Genomic DNA, 18,224 nt, shown 5'->3' on the forward strand with positions numbered 1-18,224 from the left:
GATCACACCTTGACAACTCAGTGATCTCATCTGAAATGTTGTCCTAAACCCACTGATGGATTTTGTATATCTTTTTACAGGTTACAAATCAAAAGGAATTTCTCTACGGGAATCTAAAACACAACACGCCAGTTTTGCTGTCTCTGTCCAGATATTTAAGAAGTGGAGCAAGCGATTCACTCGATCATCATTCCTGCTCAGACTGTGGAGAGGGATTCACTCTATCATCTGACCGACTGGCACGCCTGTCATTTTAAACGGGCAGGGGGTGCCCAGTCATCTGCTCAGACAGTAGGAATGGATTCAGATGGACATTTCAACTGAAGGGACATCAATAAGTTCACACTAGAACAAGGCCATTCATCTGTTCTGTGTGTGAGAAAGGATTCATTTGGCCTTCCCACCTGTGGACACACCAGTTAGTTCACACTGGGGCAGAGGCTGGTCATTTACTGAATTTGTGTGGAAGGTTTTACTCGGTCATCTGACCAAATGGTTCACCAGCAAGTCCACACTGAGGAGTGGCTGTTCACCTGCTCAGACTGTGGGAAAGGATTCACTAAGTCATCTAAACTGAAGCTACATCAGAGAGTTCACACTGGGGAGAGACCATTTACCTGCTTGGACTGTGGAAAAGGATTCACTGGCTCATACCAACTGAAAGTACATCAAAGAATTCACACTGGAGAGAGGCCGTTCACCTGCTCAGACTGTGGGAAGGGATTCACTTGCTCATCTAAACTGAAGGTACATCAGCGAGTTCACACTGGGGAGAGGCCGTTCACCTGCTCAGACTGTGGGAAGGGATTCACTTGCTCATCTAAACTGAAGGTACATCAGCGAGTTCACACTGGGGAGAGGCCATTCACCTGCTCAGACTGTGGGAAGGGATTCACTCAGTCATCCCACCTGCATGCACACAGGTCAGTTCACACGGGGGAGAGGCCGTTTACCTGCTCATACTGTGGGGAGGGTTTCATTTTGTCATCGCAGCTACTGAGACACCAGTCAGTTCACACTGGGGAGAGGCCATTCACCTGCTCAGTGTGTGGGAAGGGATTCACTCAGTCATCCACCCTAATGGCTCACCAGCGAGTTCACAATGTGGAGCGGCCGTTCACCTGCTCCGTCTGTGGGAAGGGATTCACTTGTTCACCTGACCTGAAGGTACATCAGAGAGTTCACACTGGGGAACGGCCATTCAGATGCTCAGACTGTGGGAAGGGATTCACTTGTTCACCTGACCTGAAAGTACATCAGAGAGTTCACACTGGGGAAAGGCCGTTCACATGCTCAGACTGTGGGAAGGGATTCACCTGCTCATCCCAACTGAAGATACATCAGAGAGTTCACACTGGGGAGAGGCCATTCACCTGCTCAGACTGTGGGAAGGGATTCACTCAGTCATCTCACCTAACGGTTCATCAGCGAGTTCACACAGGGGAGCGGCCATTCACATGCTCAGTCTGTGGGAAAGGATTCACTTCGTCATCCCACCTATTGGCACACCAGCGAGTTCACACAGGGGAGCGGCCATTCACCTGCTCAGTCTGTGGTAAGGGATTCACTCGGTCATCCGACCTATTGGCACACCAGCGAGTTCACACTGGGGAGCGGCCATTCACCTGCTTAGACTGTGGGAAGGGATTCACTCAGTCATCTGAACTGAAGGTACATCAGAGAGTTCACACTGGGGAACGGCCGTTCACCTGCTCAGACTGTGGGAAGGGATTCACACGGTCATCTAAACTGAAGGTACATCAGCGAGCTCACACTGGAGAGAAGCCATTCACCTGCTCAGACTGTGGGAAGGGATTCACTCAATCATACCACCTACAAGCACACAGGTCAGTTCACACGGGGGAGTGGCCATTCATCTGCTCATACTGTGGGGAGGGATTCACTTCGTCATCGCAGCTGCTGAGACACCAGTCAGTTCACACTGGGGAGAGGCCGTTCACCTGCTCAATGTGTGGGAAGGGATTCACTCAGTCATCCACCCTAATGGCTCACCAACGAGTTCACACTGGGGAGCGGCCATTCACCTGCTCCGTCTGTGGGAAGGGATTCATTTCTTCACCTGAAGTGAAGGTACATCAGAGAGTTCACACTGGGGAACGGCCGTTCAGATGCTCAGACTGTGGGAAGGGATTCACTTTGTCATCTCACCTAATGGTTCATCAGCGAGTTCACACAGGGGAGCGGCCATTCACCTGCTCAGTCTGTGGGAAGGGATTCACTCAGTCATCCAACCTATTGGCACACCAGCGAGTTCACACAGGGGAGCGGCCATTCACCTGTTCAGACTGTGGTAAGGGATTCACTCGGTCATCTCACCTATTGGCACACCAGCGAGTTCACACTGGGGAGCGGCCATTCACCTGTTCAGACTGTGGTAAGGGATTCACTCGGTCATCTCACCTATTGGCACACCAGCGAGTTCACACTGGGGAGCGGCCATTCACCTGTTCAGACTGTGGTAAGGGATTCACTCGGTCATTTGAACTGAAGGTACACCAGCGAGTTCACACTGGGGAACGGCCGTTCACCTGCTCAGACTGTGGGAAGAAATTCACTCAGTCATCTCAACTGAAGGTACATCAGCGAGTTCACACTGGAGAGAGGCCGTTCACCTGCTCAGACTGTGGGAAGGGATTCACTCAGTCATCCCAACTGAAGGTACATCAGCGAGTTCACACTGGGCAAGGCCATTCAGCTGCTCAGACTGTGGGAAGGGATTCACTCAGTCAGCCCACCTACAAGCACACTGGTCAGTTCACACTGGGGAGAGGCCGTTCACAGACTCAAGCCTGAATTATCCCTCTGTGTAGACGCTACAGTGTAGCATACACAGTAGCCCACGCAAGTGGCCTATGCCGTTGTGAGCATTTTTACTTGTGAGTTTGTATGTCTGCGTTGCTCTGGCAAAACGCTAGTTGGTGTTGAGGTTCTATGGCACTGTGTTGAATTGACTCGAGTGGAGTTGGGAATGATGGCGACTGCTGAGTTCATCTTGTTGGAGTTGGAGCTAATAGATGTTGAACAAGAGTTACTTTTATTGAAATTACTGCAGCGCAGAAAAGAGAGAAGTTTTTCCATTTCTTAGTGCAGTTCGTGACGTCCAAACCGATGTTTGTGGAAATTTATTTGCATGTATTTCATGTCATTTGCCATTCTTTATAATATACCAATGAAGAGTCGTACAAATGTAGATATTTTCTGACTTCCTCACTTAACCTCTCCTTGATTTGGCTCATTTTCCAACTTTGAAGCAACAGGAAATCCCTAGGAGGAACTGTGCTGCTACCAAGCAGACCGATCACAGTTCTCACGGTCTGTGACGCACAGTTACATTTTCGTAAGGTGCACATTAGGCTACGGCGTACGGTATGGCCTAGGGTGCCGCATCAGGTACATGGCTATGCGGAGCATATGGTGTAGCTTACACGGTGAAGCATAATTCAGGCTTCAGTGTGTGGGAAGTGATTCACTCGGACATCTCAACTGCAGAGACACCAGCGACTTCACACTGGGGAGAGACCGTTCACCTGCTGTGTATTTCGGAAGCGATTCACTCAGTAATCTAACCCTATGCAACTCTTGCTTCAGCTCGCAGCTAAATATAGGGGGTGATAAACCCTCAGCCCAGCCAAACTTAGGAAATCTTGTTTGGGTGGATGTTGTGTGCTGTGTCCCGTGTTACAAATCAGTACCCTGAAATAACAAACAGTACACAATATGTGATTAAATGACTGAGATGTATAATTCTTACTTTGACTATATGGTTAGTGAAGTAATCAAAAAGAAAGAAAAAGGGCCCACTCTCTCTTCTCATCTCTCCCCAGCAAAAGACCATGAAAATCTCTCTTCCAGACTCACAAGGAAGAACATTTCTGTCATTGGATAGTCCCACACTCCAAAACCCTGTTATCTCTAGTCTTACCCTAAACATTGCTGCTGCAGAGAAGCCATTAACTCAGCAGTGAAACATTGCAGAGAGTCCACTGCATCAGCAGTGAAACCTTACAGTGCGTTACACTTGTGACACACTACCGGGTTCACACTGGGGAGAAAGTTTCAATAAGCTGCATGCTGGATATTTGTCCATCACCGTTGCTAAATGCAATTTCGAGAGTGACTGTAAGTGCTGAACTCTGCAATTATTGCTGCTGCTCACCACACCCAGTTCTGCACCCTGGTCACTGGGCATAGAAGGAGTTTCTTCTGCTACACATTCACCTTTAATGGGACTGGAGTTTAATATTCTGGATCTGTGACAAATAAATCAGCTCTATTTTAATCACTGTCTCTGGTACATAGTGAATTTATAACACAGCTAGTGTACAGTAGAGAGTCAACTCAGGCCGGCTGCACCTGATTCTGTTCCACAACAGATCTTTCAAATCCTCCCCTGTTGTTCACCTCTCACTCTCCCTGTGGTGATGGGTTCCAAATTGTCATCACTCTGGAAGAAGAGGTTTCCCTTGAATTTCCTGCAGACTGAAGAAGTCGAGCTGACTGCAGTTCTGTCTGAGATGTTCTTCGCCCCTCAAATCTCTGGCTGAGGAAGAATGACATTGGGAGTGAACGTCCTTATTCAGGCTCATTTGTCACCATCTCGTCTGCTCAGATCGTTGGGATGTCTCCCATGGGGGGTCATACTCATTCCACTGGTTAATGTTTTCTTCCAGAGTGATGATGTATTTTTCTGAGTTGGCCTCTCATGTACGTGTTCTGGTCTGTATTTCTTACCACGATTGCATATACACACATGGAGTGCTGAATCCTCTTAATTTTGGATGGAAATATATCTGAGGGGTGATTGATATGTTCGTGGCCTCAGGTGGAAGGGGTCAATTTTGGAAAACCTAGCACATTTATTTTTCAACGTGGTCCCGTCCTACATTTACACACTTAGTCCAGCAGTGGATTGCAAAGGTTTGGGCACCCCTGGTCAAAATTTATGTTACTGTGAATAGCTCAGCAAGTAAAAGATGACCTGATTTCCAAAAGGCATAAAGTCAAAGATGACACATTTATTTAATATTTTAAGCAAGATTACATTTTAAATTCCATCTTTTACAGTTTCAAAATAACAAAAAAGGAAAAGGGCCCGAAGCAAAGGTTTGGGCGCCCTCCATGGTCAGTATTTAGTAACAACCCCTTTGGCAAGAAACACAGCTTATAAATGCTTTTTGAGTCTTACAATTCTTGTTTGGGTAAATTTCTGGGTTCAGTCATAAACAGCAAAGTACTGACTGTGGAAATTACAAATCACTATATTGCTAGAGTCACAGATAGCAGCAGCATTGAAACAGGCCCTTCGGCCCTTCCAGTCAATGCCAACCTGTTTTTGTCGTTACTGCCTGGCTCCAACTCCCTGCACCAGAGCCTCCATACACCTCCCATCCACGTCCTCACCCAAATTCCTCTTTAGTGTCTAAATCAAAACCACATCCTCCACTTCCTCTGGCAGCTCATTCCACACTCTCACCAACCTCTGAGTGAAGAATCCCCCTTCAGATTCCCCGAAAATAATTCACTTTCACCCTGAACGTATGTCCAATGTCAGGGTGAGAGGGAGGACGGGGCAGAGAGGGAAGACAGTAAGGGGAGTGGGTGGTCGAGTGCCGAGAGGGAAACAGAGCGGAGAGTTTATACTTAATATCTTTCAGAAAAAAGTAATTGTTTGAACTTGCTGCAAACCTACTCTCCATATCCTGTACATTCTTAACCAAATTATTGATCTGGATGACAAGTAGCAATGCTTGATGTTCAAAGTAAATTTTATTATCAGAGTACATATATGTCACCACATACAACCCTGAGATTGTTTTTTCTACAGGAACACTTAGCAAATCTGTAGAATAGTAACAGGATCAATGAAAGATCAATTGGAGCATAAAATTCAACAAACTGTGCAAATGGAAATATAATTAAATATCAATGAATAATGAGAGCAATGGGGTGTAACCCTGGGTAACCTCACTAGGCCCCCACAGCCTAAACAGCCTCCCACCATCACTCTCTGCTTCCTACCATCAAGACAACTGTGCATCCAGTGAGCCAGCTCTCCCTGGATCCCGTGTGATCTGACTTTCCACAGCAACTTACCATGTGAACCTTATCAAAGGCCTCGCTGATGCCCATATCGGCCCCGATCCTGGGACAGAGGTGTCACCATCAGAGGGCATAGATTTAAGCAGAGGATGAAGAGGGTTAGAGGGATCTGAGGAGGAGATTTCTCACTCAGAGGGTAGCTGAAATCTGGAACACACTGCCCGAGGTGGTGGTGGAGACAGGTCCCTTCACAACATTTACGAAGAGGATGAGCATTGAAACTGCCGAGATACAGTCGGCTGTGAACCAAGTGCTGATAAATGGGACCAGTGGAGACAGTGAGTGGATGGTCAGAACAGGTATGGCCGGCCAAAGGCCTGTTTCCGTGCTGTGTGATCCTCCACTCTGGACATGCTAAATTAACGATGGTGGCACCGCGAGGCATTGATTTCAAAACTCCACACCCCTCTTCAACCTGAAGTAAACCAGACTGAACCCCTTTGTCACCACTGGGAATATCTGTTTCTGTCAAGGTAGCATAGAGATTGATCACTTCTGCTAAACAACTGGCAATTGATGAGGTTTCTGTGTCTTCTTCCATTAATGTTGCTGCCTTACAGCAAAACTAACCCTCTCACTGTGTCAGAATCAGTGATTAAATCCCGCACCAAACACTGTGCTTTCATCCCTGCACGTTATAACTGGAACCATCTCACTGAGGGTCTGATGGAGACATGGGATCACATCTGCCCTGCTTCTGACATTTCAAATACCCTCAGAATGGTTTTCTGATTCAGTCTGAAGGTTATGGTACATTCAGCTCATCGTCAGACCTGACAAACCATGTCTTCCACAGCTGGTTCCACCTGTTGGTGTGTCCTCTTTCCTCCACCTCCAGGGAAGCTGCATCTCCACACAAACTCCTCACTGGAGACGACTGTCTGTACCCGTGACACAGGAAATCACATCTCTGTCACTCTCCTGATACTGTGTCTGACCTGCTCACCTCCGGGTATCCTCCATCAACAAGCTTCTTCCTCAGTCACCGTCTGTGAGATTATATAAAAACACAATCACTGTAAAACGATCTATCAGACAGCCCCTGTACCCCTCCACCCCGGACGATGGTTTGCTGGTTAAAACTCTCTTTCCTCACCCCTTCCCTATCCCCTTTCCCTTTGCAAACTCCAGCTATGCCAGCTGATCCGAATCCACTGTGGGGACATTTATGTCTCACAGGGGATGTAGAAACCCGTGTTGTTCTCTGATACAGAGGTCGCTGACACCCCACCGCCATCCCAATCTGCATCAACAGCCCATGACGGTGACAGCTCTTCCAGACACTGGGGCTTTGTAACAAACACAATGTTAGCAGCAAGATTAGACAGTAATTCATTTGAAGAGATAATTGCTACTTCCTGAAAGGACACGCGAGCGTTCGACGCAACGGAGCAGATCCTTCCCCGTTCACAACTTTATTAGACCCAGGTCACGGAACGTCCGATCATCCAACTTTCTCACAACAGCAACTCCCCCCCCCCCGAATACGGCCCCCCAAAACGTCACTCCTCTCACCCCACACCCACAGTCCACCATAGCCTCTACCCACACACACACAGACAGATCCCCCTCACCTCAAACCCCTCCGAGCCTGGGAACCACAACTAACTGATCCCACAGCCCGGGCTCGGGCGCAAAGCTAAAACCGGGGCTGCGGGATCGAAGAGCCCGGAGCCTCCAGCCGTCCGGCAGAGCTCGTTCCCGGCACTTTTCATAGAAACATAGAAAACCTACAGCACAATACAGGCCCTTCGGCCCACAAAGTTGTGCTTCCACGGCAGCCGGCCCCCGATTTCCACAAACCCGAGATCAGACCCTTCTTCACGGACGCCTAAACAAAATAATAGCTACGGTCGGCACTGCGCCTGCGTTTAGCAGGAGGTTCTGGGCTGCACCAGCCGTGGCCGGAGGTCCCTACAGAGGGACCAGTGGCCGGAGGCGGGAGAGACAACGGAGAGGTAAATTACAAACACGACAAAGTCTGCAGATGCTGGAAATTCAGAGCAACACAAACAAAATGCTGGCGGGACTCAGCCGGCCGGGCAGCATCTATCAGACAGAAAAATCAAACTCCCACCCCACCCCCCGCATAAAAAAGAACGTCATCCCAATCATCAACCCCCAAAATCCACCCCTCCCGCACAAAAGGGAACAATAACATCGACCCCCGATAAAAAGAAAACAACCCTACCCCGCACAACTGCGTAGGATCCGGTGTCACCAGTGTAGAGGCGGCCGCATCGGGAGCAGCGGACACAACGGGTGACACCGGAAGATTCACAGGTGAAGTGTCGCCTCACCTGGAAGGATGTTTGGACAACGGAGAGAGTTCGGCCGTCCGGCCCTTTCACTGTGACACCCCGACCTCCACATCAAATCCGTCCAAACGAATCTGGGTGAACTTCAATGACTAATAAATATAATCCTCTCAGCGATCAGCTGTCTGAATGATCCCCTGACTCTGAGAGGAAGGGGTATCTATGGTCCACACTGTCAGGGTGTTGAGTTTACAGGGAGACAAAGACTGCAGGGACGAGAGGTTTTCTGTTGACTAATACACTGTGTGTGGACCCCGCTGGCAATTCTGGTGTTGTGACCCGAATCGAGACAAACACCACGCTGCCCACTCCACCAACAACACGGCACAGCCGGACACATAACAGGGGACTTTACATCCCACAACACTGGATTCACTGATGAAACCCGTGATTAATGTTGTTGTCCCACTGAAAAGTCCATTAAGGTGCTTTTAAATGCCAGCGCTCTCCCACAGGTGACGTCAGACACAGCTCCCCACGCGCCTGAAGTCACACATGGGCTCCCGTCACCGGGATCTGCCCTCACGTCTTACGTCACCCACGCGCTGCTGTGCTCGAGCTTTATCGGTTTAACGGCTGGGCTAATAATCACGTGACCAGCCCCACCCCTCCCCCACCGCTGTCAACAGAGGATTCAGGCGCTGCGCTATTCCCATTGGTGCGAAGCGATGTCAATCACTGGTTACAACCAGTCGCGGAGGCGGACAAGCCGAGTGGGCGTTACCCCGCTGACTCCGTCTCCCGCTCAAGCGCCGACCGCCTCCTCAGAGCGGAGAAAACCTCAAAGTAAATGTCCGCTTTCTGATTTATTTCCATTTCCCTCCGAGGGAAGTTGGGGCGTTTGTGAAGCGTCTCCTGCGGCCGGAGTCTGATGTATCGCCGAGAGGTAGGAGGAGGCCGCTCGGCCCGTCGGTTTGATGCCGGTTCCCCGGGGAGGGATTTTATTGAAAGGATGAAGATGATGAGAGAGGGGGCGGACAGGATGTTTGTCCCGGTGGGGACAGGAGGGGCTCATCTGTGGAAATGTCTGAGCCCACGGTGGTGTCGAGCAGAGGGATTCACCACATTGGGGGCAAACACCGGTTGAACCAGGGATCCCAGTCTCTGAAACAGGGATGGACTGTCTGGGACTTAGATGAGGGGAAATTTCTCCATTCCGAGGGTGGTGAATGTCTGTAAATCCCCTCCACAGAGGGCGGTGAAGACTCGGTGATCGTCCTCACATAAAAGTGAGGCCGGCAGATGTGTGGAGACCGAAGGGATCGAGGAAATGAGGATCGGACAGAAACATGTGGCTGAGATGGGAGAGCAGCCGCCACCTTGCTGATGGTTAGAGGGGCTGAATGGCCTCCTGCGGTTTCTCATTTGATGTTTCTGTGTTCCTGTCCACTGAGTCCGGAGGAATGTGAACAGAAATTAGTGTTTATAAACACAGAGCTGATTTAAATGAAACGTGAACATTTCCTGTTTGGGTCTGAATCATGTTTTGGACCTGGATGGGAATTGAGCCCGTGACTCTGTGACCTGGAGGTGGAGGGAAAGGGATCGGGGAAGATATGGTGTGGAAAAATAATCATGTATCTGGGGTAAATATGGAATAATGTGGGGAATGCGGCGGATGATAGATAGATAGATAGATAGATAGATAGATAGATAGATAGATAGATACTTTATTCATCCCCATGGGGAAATTCAACTTTTTTTCCAATGTCCCATACACTTGTTGTAGCAAAACTAATTAAAACTAATTAGATGGGTCGGGCAGCGTGTGAGGGGCGAGGAGCAGAGTCACCGGTTCAGGTGGGAGACCCTCCACCCGTCACCTGATCCCGTTTCCTGTTCGTTTTTCTGCAGATCTGCAGTATCTGTGGGTCACTGCTCTACGTGTACGTGTAGCTTCATCTTTCCCCGTTCAGACAAGTCAGTAAGATCCGGATCTGTCACGTCCTCTCGTTGTGGGTGGACAATGTCTTTTTCTCTGCAATACTTTCTGCATGTTTCATTCCACTGTTTTGAGGCGCTGAAGTGCAGCCAATGTTTCTGGGTATCTGACCCATTTATGTGAGAATTTAGCCTTTTCTATTTATCTGAGCTTCTCATAAATGTGAAAAGTTTAATTCAGCTTCACCTTAGAATTTCCAAAGCAACAGCCCAGTCAGTCAAATAGTTCCACACAATTAAGATAGTTTATTATATCTTTAATTTTTTTTCTATTTTTGTACTATATATATATATATATATATATTCTTATTTTAAATCACAATTGTTAAAAACTATTGTTATGAATTAGGTTCTACTGCTACCGCAGGGACAACGAATGTCATGACATATGCCGGTGCTATTAAACCTGATTCTGATATTGATATGGGAGACCCACCACCGGTCACCTGATCCCAGTTACCGCAGATCGTAATGTGAGATTGAAGCATTTTCCATATATTTGCTTTCCACAGGAATGACAACAGTTCAGTTTCCTTCTGTGGTTCCAGAGCAGAAGCTCAGTCTGTCTAATATTTCCACACAATTAAAATGGGGAATTTGTTTATTATCATCATGTACTGAGCTACAGGGACAATCTTGCCTGACGTACCATCCGCACAGATAGATACATTACAACAGTACATTGAGCTGATATACGACAAAACACTCACTGTAACAAAGCATTATGGCTGCAGAGAAAGTGCAGTGCAGATTGACATATGGTGCAGGGTCACGTCGAGTTACATTGTAAGGTTGAGTCCATTTTATCATTCATTTGGCTTGTAACTGCAGACAGGAAGCCATCCTTCACCCTGGTGTTACGCGCTTTAAGGCTTTTGTATCTCTTCCCCGATGGGGGAGCGGGTTTGCAGCAAGAATGTCCAGGTAATGAGGTTCTTTGAGTACATGGCCTGCTTTTCCAAGGGAGGGGAAGTGTAGGGAGAGTCCATGGAGGGGAGGCTTGTTTCTCTGATGTTCTCTGCTCTCCAAAGTTCTCTGCAGTTCCTTGCAGTCATGGGCAGAGCAGTAGCCATACGAAGGCGTGAAGTATCGACAAGGAGCTCAGAGACCTCAGCCTTCACCCTGCCTTGTGTAGCTGAATCCTGGACTTCCTGTCAGATCGCCGGCAGGTGGTAAGAGTGGGCTCCATCTCCTCTGTCTCTCTGACCCTCAGCACACATACCCCACAGGGTTGTCACTTTGGCCCCCTCCTTTACTCTCTGTGCACCCATGACTTGTGTTGCCACCCACAGCTCCAATCTGCTAATTAAATTTTGCTGACAGCACTACATTGATTGGCCTAATCTGAAATACTGATAACAATCAATCAAATGCCTTCTGACAAGGCTCAGTCCAAATAAACTTTTCACCCTTCTTCAGGAGATTAGTCAGAGGCAGAGCGATAGCAGCAAAGTTCTTACAGAACTTACGGTAACATCCATCCATTCCCAGAAACCTTCTAAGAGCCTTCTTAGCAGTCAGAATAAGAACTTGAGAAATTGCCTGGACTTTTGCCTGAACAGGAGCCAACTTGCTTTGACCTACAACATAGCCAAGACAGGTCACACTGGCATGGCCAAATTCACTCTTAGCCAAGTTAACTGTAAGGTTGTCCTAGGAAAGCCTGTCAAATAGCTTTTCTACTGCAGAGATATGCTCTTCCCAAGTGCCACTCCCTGTAACTAAGTCATCAATATAGGTTTCTGTGTGTTCTAACCCTCGAATCACAAAATCAATCATTCTCTGGGATGTTACTGGAGCATTTTTCCTTCCAAAAGGCAAAACATTGTATTCATACAACCCAGATGGTGTCACAAATGCAGAAATTTCTCTACCTCTGTCCGTCAATGGAACACACCAATACCCTTTCAACAAATCAATCTTTGTAAGAAATTGGGTTTTCCAGCCTCATCGATGCAATCATCCACTCTAGGGATAGCATAGGCATCTGTTTTTGTTACTGCATTTACCTTTCTATATTCAGTGCAAAATCTAACACTACCATCAGGTTTGGGCACAATAATGCAGGGTGACTCCAATCTCATTTTGAAGGCCAAATAATACCATTCCCCAGCATATACTCAATTCCCTGGTCAGCCAATTTACACTTTTCTACGTTCATGCGAAGTGGGTGTTGTTTAATCAGTTTGGCTTCACCAACATCTACATCATGTACTGCGACCGTGGTTTGCTTGGGGACATCGGGAAATAAATCTTCAAACTTCAGAATTAATTCCTTCAGCTGTGGATGTTGCTTTGGCTACAGATGAGACAACTTGTTAGCAATGTTTTCTGGAACAACCGAGTTCATTAGCCTAACTGGGACCATGTTTGGCTTGTGAAAAGTCTCAGACGAGTCAATTGTTTCATTCTCAGGGTGGCCAGTTTCATTTGTTTTGACAACAACACACACAGATGGTACCTGCTTGTCAAAACAGGCTTTATCATATTTATGTGTACCACCTGTGTTAGTTCAAGTCAGTTGGGTGTTTTAATAACATAATTCACAAGATTAATTTGGGAGACTATGTCATACAAATTTCACCTGAAGTGGATTCGTCAACATAAGACAAGCACGTTATCTCCCACCTGGTATTTTCTTTCGCAAGCCCTGTTATCAAACCAACACTTCATTTTGTTTTGAGAAATCTTTAAGTTTTGTCTCGCTGGACTACAGGCTTGGTGTAGTTTATTTTTGAACTTCAAAACATAGTCTAACGAGTTAACTTGTACATCCCCATCAATCCACCATTCCTTTTAACAAGATCAAAGGTCCCTCTGTGACCAAATACAAGTTCAAATGGAGTAAAGCCCAGTGATTCCTGTACTGACTCTCTTTCTGTGGACAAAAGCAAATGTATTCCTTCATCTGGACAAAAGCAAATGTATTCCTTCATCTGGACAAAAGCAAATGTATTCCTTCATCCCAGTCTTTTCCATTTTCAACACAATATGTCTTAATCATTGTTTTGAGGGTAGAATGAAATCTTTCTAAAGCCCCTTGTGATTCTGTATGGTACGCAGATGATGCAATTTGTTTTGCTCCCAGTTCAGAAACTACCTGCTGGAATAATCCAGATGTAAAATTACATCCTTGATCAGACTGGATTTCTTTAGGCAATTCGAATAAACTGAAAATTTTGGTAAGAGCCTTCGCCACAGTTTTAGCTTTAATATTTCTGAGAGGTATTGCCTCTGGGAATCTGGATGCAGTACACATAATAGTTAGCAGATACTGATGGCCAGCTTTAGTCTTTGGCAATGGGCCAACACAATCAACTATAACTTTGGAAAAGGGTTCACCGAATGCAGGTACAGGCCACTGGGGTGAGCTCATTAGGTTTACCCACAACTTGACAAGTGCCTTTTGGAAACTCTTATTCAGGGTAAACATAACTTTATGAGTTAAAGCAAACTGATCTGTTAATCCAGCAGATTCCTGCATAGTGGCAGCATCATTTCCATCTAAGTACATCTTTATGTCATCAGGGACGCACCCTCTGAATTCTTCAATTAAAACCAACTCTTTCAAGCTGTTAAAATCATCATTTACATGTTCAGATGTGCACCAGCGGTCAATGCACACAAATTTCTCATAAGCAAATTCCGTATGTCTGGTTCACAGATTTCTTCAAATTTCTAAACTTTTGCCTGTCTGCTTCTGGGACCAACTCGTAAGCTTTGAGCACAGCCTGTTTCACTATGTCATAATGTGTGGCGTGTGACCATGTGGTTAAGGTGTTTAACTAGCGATCTGAAAGTCATAAGTTCGAGCCTCAGCTGAGGCAGCGTGTGTGTCCTTGAGCAAAGCACTGAACCACACACTGCTCCTGCACATTTATAGCCCAGTGGCGATGATTGGGGCAGCATAAATAAATAAATTTTGTGTGTGTTGTTTGAATTTCCAGCATCTGCAGATTTCCTCGTGAGTGATATGTATATAAATATAACTCCCAAACTATTGAGCTCGGGGGAAACAAGGCTTGGAGTCTTGAGATGGTAAAGTATGAAAGTTCTGTTCAACCACAGAATAGGTGATGAGAGAGAGATATTTGTAATCCAGGGTAAATGTTGAGAGAAGGCAATTATGTCGTATTCCACAGGTTCCATGGTGGTAAAATGAGACCAACAGTCGCTGTAGAGTTTATCTGTCATCCTTCCAAATCCACATACTAATTATCACCCGAAGTGACTTGTCATAATTGGTATCATCTTAATGAATTACCACACCACAGCCAGGCAATGGTTAACACATAAGTGGTCTCCACAGGATACCCCAAATCAGATCCACTCCTATGGGTCAAATGAGGTGACAACCACACATTCGATGTACGGTGAATCGATAATTAGGCCACCCTTGTGGGCAAAGGAAAGTTCCAAACAATGACCCTTGGCCACTAGTTCCCTGGTTTCGATTCTTCCATTTTTCCTCCTTCGTCTCCGTTTGACTTGAGTGTCTGTGTCCTCGGTTAAAACTAAACAAGCTGCACACGATGTAAACAAGCTGCAAGTCAGACTGATTCACCTTCTTAATCTCTCTCTCTTAAAATGACAATCCACAGCAAACAAAACCTAGGGATTCATAACAATGGCCACTCCCCATTGTGTGCTGACAGGTGTGCCAGTAGGTGGGATGACTGAGTGAATCCTTTCCCACATTCTCAGCAGGTGAACGGCCTCTCTCTAGTGTGAACTCGCTGGTGTCTCCGTAGGGTGAATGACTGAGTGAATCCCTTCCCACAGACTGAGCAGGTGAATGGCCTCTCCCCAGTATGAACTCGCTGATGTACCAGTAGGGTAGATGACTGAGTGAATCCCTTCCCACAGAATGAGCAGGTGAACGGCTTCTCCCCAGTGTGAACTCGCTGATGTACCAGTAGGGTAGATGACTGAGTGAATCCTTTCCCACAGACTGAGCAGGTGAACGGCCTCTGCCCAGTGTGAACTCGCTGATGTACCAATAGGGTAGATGACTGAGTGAATCCTTTCCCACAGACTGAGCAGGTGAATGGCTTCTCCCCAATGTGAACTCGCTGGTGTCTCTGTAGGGTGGATGAGCGAGGGAATCTCTTCCCACATTCTGAGCAGGTGAATGCTTTCTCCCCAGTGTGAACTCGCTGGTGACTCTGTAGTTCGGATAAATGAGTGAATCTCTTCCCACAGACTGAGCAGGTGAACGGCCTCTCCCCAGTGTGAACTCGCTGATGACTCTGTAGGTGAGATGAATGAGTGAATCGCTTCCCACAGACTGAGCAGGTGAACGGCCTCTCCCCAGTGTGAACTCGCTGATGACTCTTTAGGGCAGAAGAGTCAGCGTATCTCTTCCCACATTCTGAGCAAGTGAATGGCTTCTCCCCAGTGTGAACTCGCTGATGTCTCTGTAGGCTGGATAAATTAGTGAATCTTTTCCCACAGACTGAGCAGGTGAACGGCTTCTCCCCAGTGTGATCTCGCTGATGTCTCTGTAGGCTGGATAAATTAGTGAATCTCTTCCCACAGACTGAGCAGGTGAACGGCTTCTCCCCAGTGTGAACTCGCTGATGTACCAGTAGGGCAGATGACTGAGTGAATCCTTTCCCACAGACTGAGCAGGTGAATAGCTTCTCCCCAGTGTGAACTCGCCGGTGTCTCTGTAGGGTGGATGAGCGAGTGAATCTCTTCCCACATTCTGAGCAGGTGAACGCTTTCTCCCCGGTGTGAACTTGCTGGTGACTCTGTAGGTGGGATAACTGAGTGAATCCCTTTCCACATTCTGAGCAGGTGAATGGCCTCTCCCCAGTGTGAACTCGCTGGTGACTCTGTAGTTGGGATAAATGAGTGAATCCCTTCCCACAGACTGAGCAGGTGAATGGCTTCTCCCCAATGTGAACCCACTGGTGAGCCATTAGGTCAGATGACTGAGTGAATCCTTTCCCAGAAATTCAGCAGATGACCAGCCTCTGCCCAGTGTGGTGTGAACTGATTGGTGTGTCCACAGGTGGGAAGACCGACTGAACCCCTTCCCACACACAGAACAGGTGAATGGCCTTGCCCAGTGTGAATTTGCTGATTTACCTTCAATTGTGATAACCGAGTGAATCCATTCCCACTGTCTGAGCAGGTGAAAGGCCTTTCTTCTGTGTAAATTACAGGCGTGCCAGTTGGTCAAATGACCGAGTGAATCCTTCCCCACAGTCTCAGCAGGAAGGATGGTCAATTGGATCCCTTGCTCCACTTCTTAAATATCTTGACAGAGACAACAAAACTGGCGTGCCATGTTTGAGCTTCCTGGAGACAAATTCCTTCTCATTTTTAACCTGTAAAAAGATTTACAAAATCCATCAATGGGTGTAGTTCAACAATTCAGATGAGATCACTTGAGTTGTCAAGGTGTGATCTGGTATCACACTGTTACAGTGAGTTTCAACGAAAGTTGGACAGAGAAATCATCTCCTGACTGGGCAGAGTGCTGGTATCTGGAATGACCATCAAATCCCTGATGCTCTTCCTGTCTCTACAAGAATGGGGCATTTCTGCCGTCTCCTGGCTCAGTTTCACTCTCTCCATTGGTATTATTCCCTGTTCCCACTGAGCTGCATGGGTTCCTCGCCCCACAGTAACTGAAACACTCTCACATAAATAGTTTTTCTTGACGTGCAGCTGGGATCTTCTTTTTATGTATTATTAACTTAAAGTGCCACAGTTTTTTAAAAAAATATATTTAATTGTGTTTTTAAGTAATTACAAGTGTGGAAAAAAATGTATATATCCCTTCCCCCCTCCCCTCTAACTTCCCTATATCAAAAGAAGAGAAAGTTAGAAAGAAAGAAAAAGAAAGTGCCTGGTTGTTGGAAGATCTCCACATGCTCCATGGAGTTCTTAATAACTTTAGTATGTATATTTATTTCTTTCCCCAAGTAACCAATTGTTTCATCTTCAGAGCACCTCTATATTTAGTCCTGTCTTTTGTAAATAAGGGCACCAAATTTTCAAAAATGTTTCATATTTATCTCTTAAATTATAAGTAATTTTCTCTAATGGAATACAGCCATAGATTTCTTTCTTCCAACAATCTATACTTAAATATGTATCCGATTTCCAAGTAACTGCAATAGCCTTTTTGGCTACTGCCAGTGCAATTTTTATGAATTCTTTCTGATATTTATTTAGTTTGAGTTTCGGTTTTATCCCTTCAATATCACCTCATAAAAGTAATATTGGATTATGAGGAAGTTGTATTCCCGTAATTTGTTCCAGTAAAATTCTTAAATTTGTCCAAAAAGGTTGAATTTTAGAACAAGACAATGTAGAATGTAAAAATGTACCAGTTTCTTGGTTACATCTGAAACACTGATCAGATAAACTTGGATTTAATTTATTTATTTTTTTGTGGTGTAATATATAATTGATGTAGAAAGTTATATTGCACTAATCTTAACCGAACATTTATTGTATTTGTCATACTATCAAGACATATTCTTGACCAATTTGTTTCTTCAATTTTAATATTCAAATCACTTTCCCATTTTTGTCTTGACTTATGGACTCCTTGTTTAATTGCCTGTTTTTGAATCAAATTATACATACAAGATATAAATTTTTTAATATTTCCTTTTTGAATTAAAATTTCTGTTTCATTAGATTTCGGCAATAACATTGTTTAACCTAGATTTTCTCTTATATAAGCCCTTAGTTGAAAGTAACAAAATAAAGTGTTACTTGATACTTTATATTTATTCTTTAATTGATCGAATGACATTAATATACCTCCTTCAAAACAATCTCCTATGTATCGAATCCCTTTTTGAAACCAATTATATAAAAGTT

General features: G+C 45.9%; 2 protein-coding genes across 2 annotated transcripts in view; one reads left to right on the forward strand and one right to left on the reverse strand.

Moving 5' to 3' along the window:
- The first annotated feature begins 395 nt into the window (after nucleotides 1–395).
- Nucleotides 396–4,304, forward strand: LOC140721254 (uncharacterized). The gene has a single exon (XM_073036103.1). The coding sequence runs from the start codon at nucleotides 493–495 to the stop codon at nucleotides 2,812–2,814; it is 2,322 nt and encodes a 773-aa protein (XP_072892204.1). The 5' UTR covers nucleotides 396–492; the 3' UTR covers nucleotides 2,815–4,304.
- A 3,637-nt stretch (nucleotides 4,305–7,941) lies between these two features.
- The window catches only part of LOC140721260 (uncharacterized), a 53,238-nt gene continuing 42,955 nt past the window's right edge, over nucleotides 7,942–18,224 (reverse strand). The window contains exons 5-6 of the mRNA XM_073036110.1: nucleotides 15,113–16,234; nucleotides 7,942–8,034 (exon numbers count right to left, since the gene is read on the reverse strand). Of these exons, the coding sequence (XP_072892211.1) occupies nucleotides 7,942–8,034; nucleotides 15,113–16,234 (1,215 nt within the window). The remainder of the gene's footprint in view (nucleotides 8,035–15,112; nucleotides 16,235–18,224) is intronic.

Source organism: Hemitrygon akajei, unplaced genomic scaffold, assembly GCF_048418815.1.
Source record: "Hemitrygon akajei unplaced genomic scaffold, sHemAka1.3 Scf000053, whole genome shotgun sequence".
NCBI classification, from domain to species: Eukaryota; Metazoa; Chordata; class Chondrichthyes; order Myliobatiformes; family Dasyatidae; genus Hemitrygon; species Hemitrygon akajei.

What these genes read in the sequence shown, in the direction of transcription:
- LOC140721254 (XM_073036103.1), top strand. Translation starts at nt 493, where the DNA reads ATGGTTCACCAGCAAGTCCACACTGAGGAGTGGCTGTTCACCTGCTCA.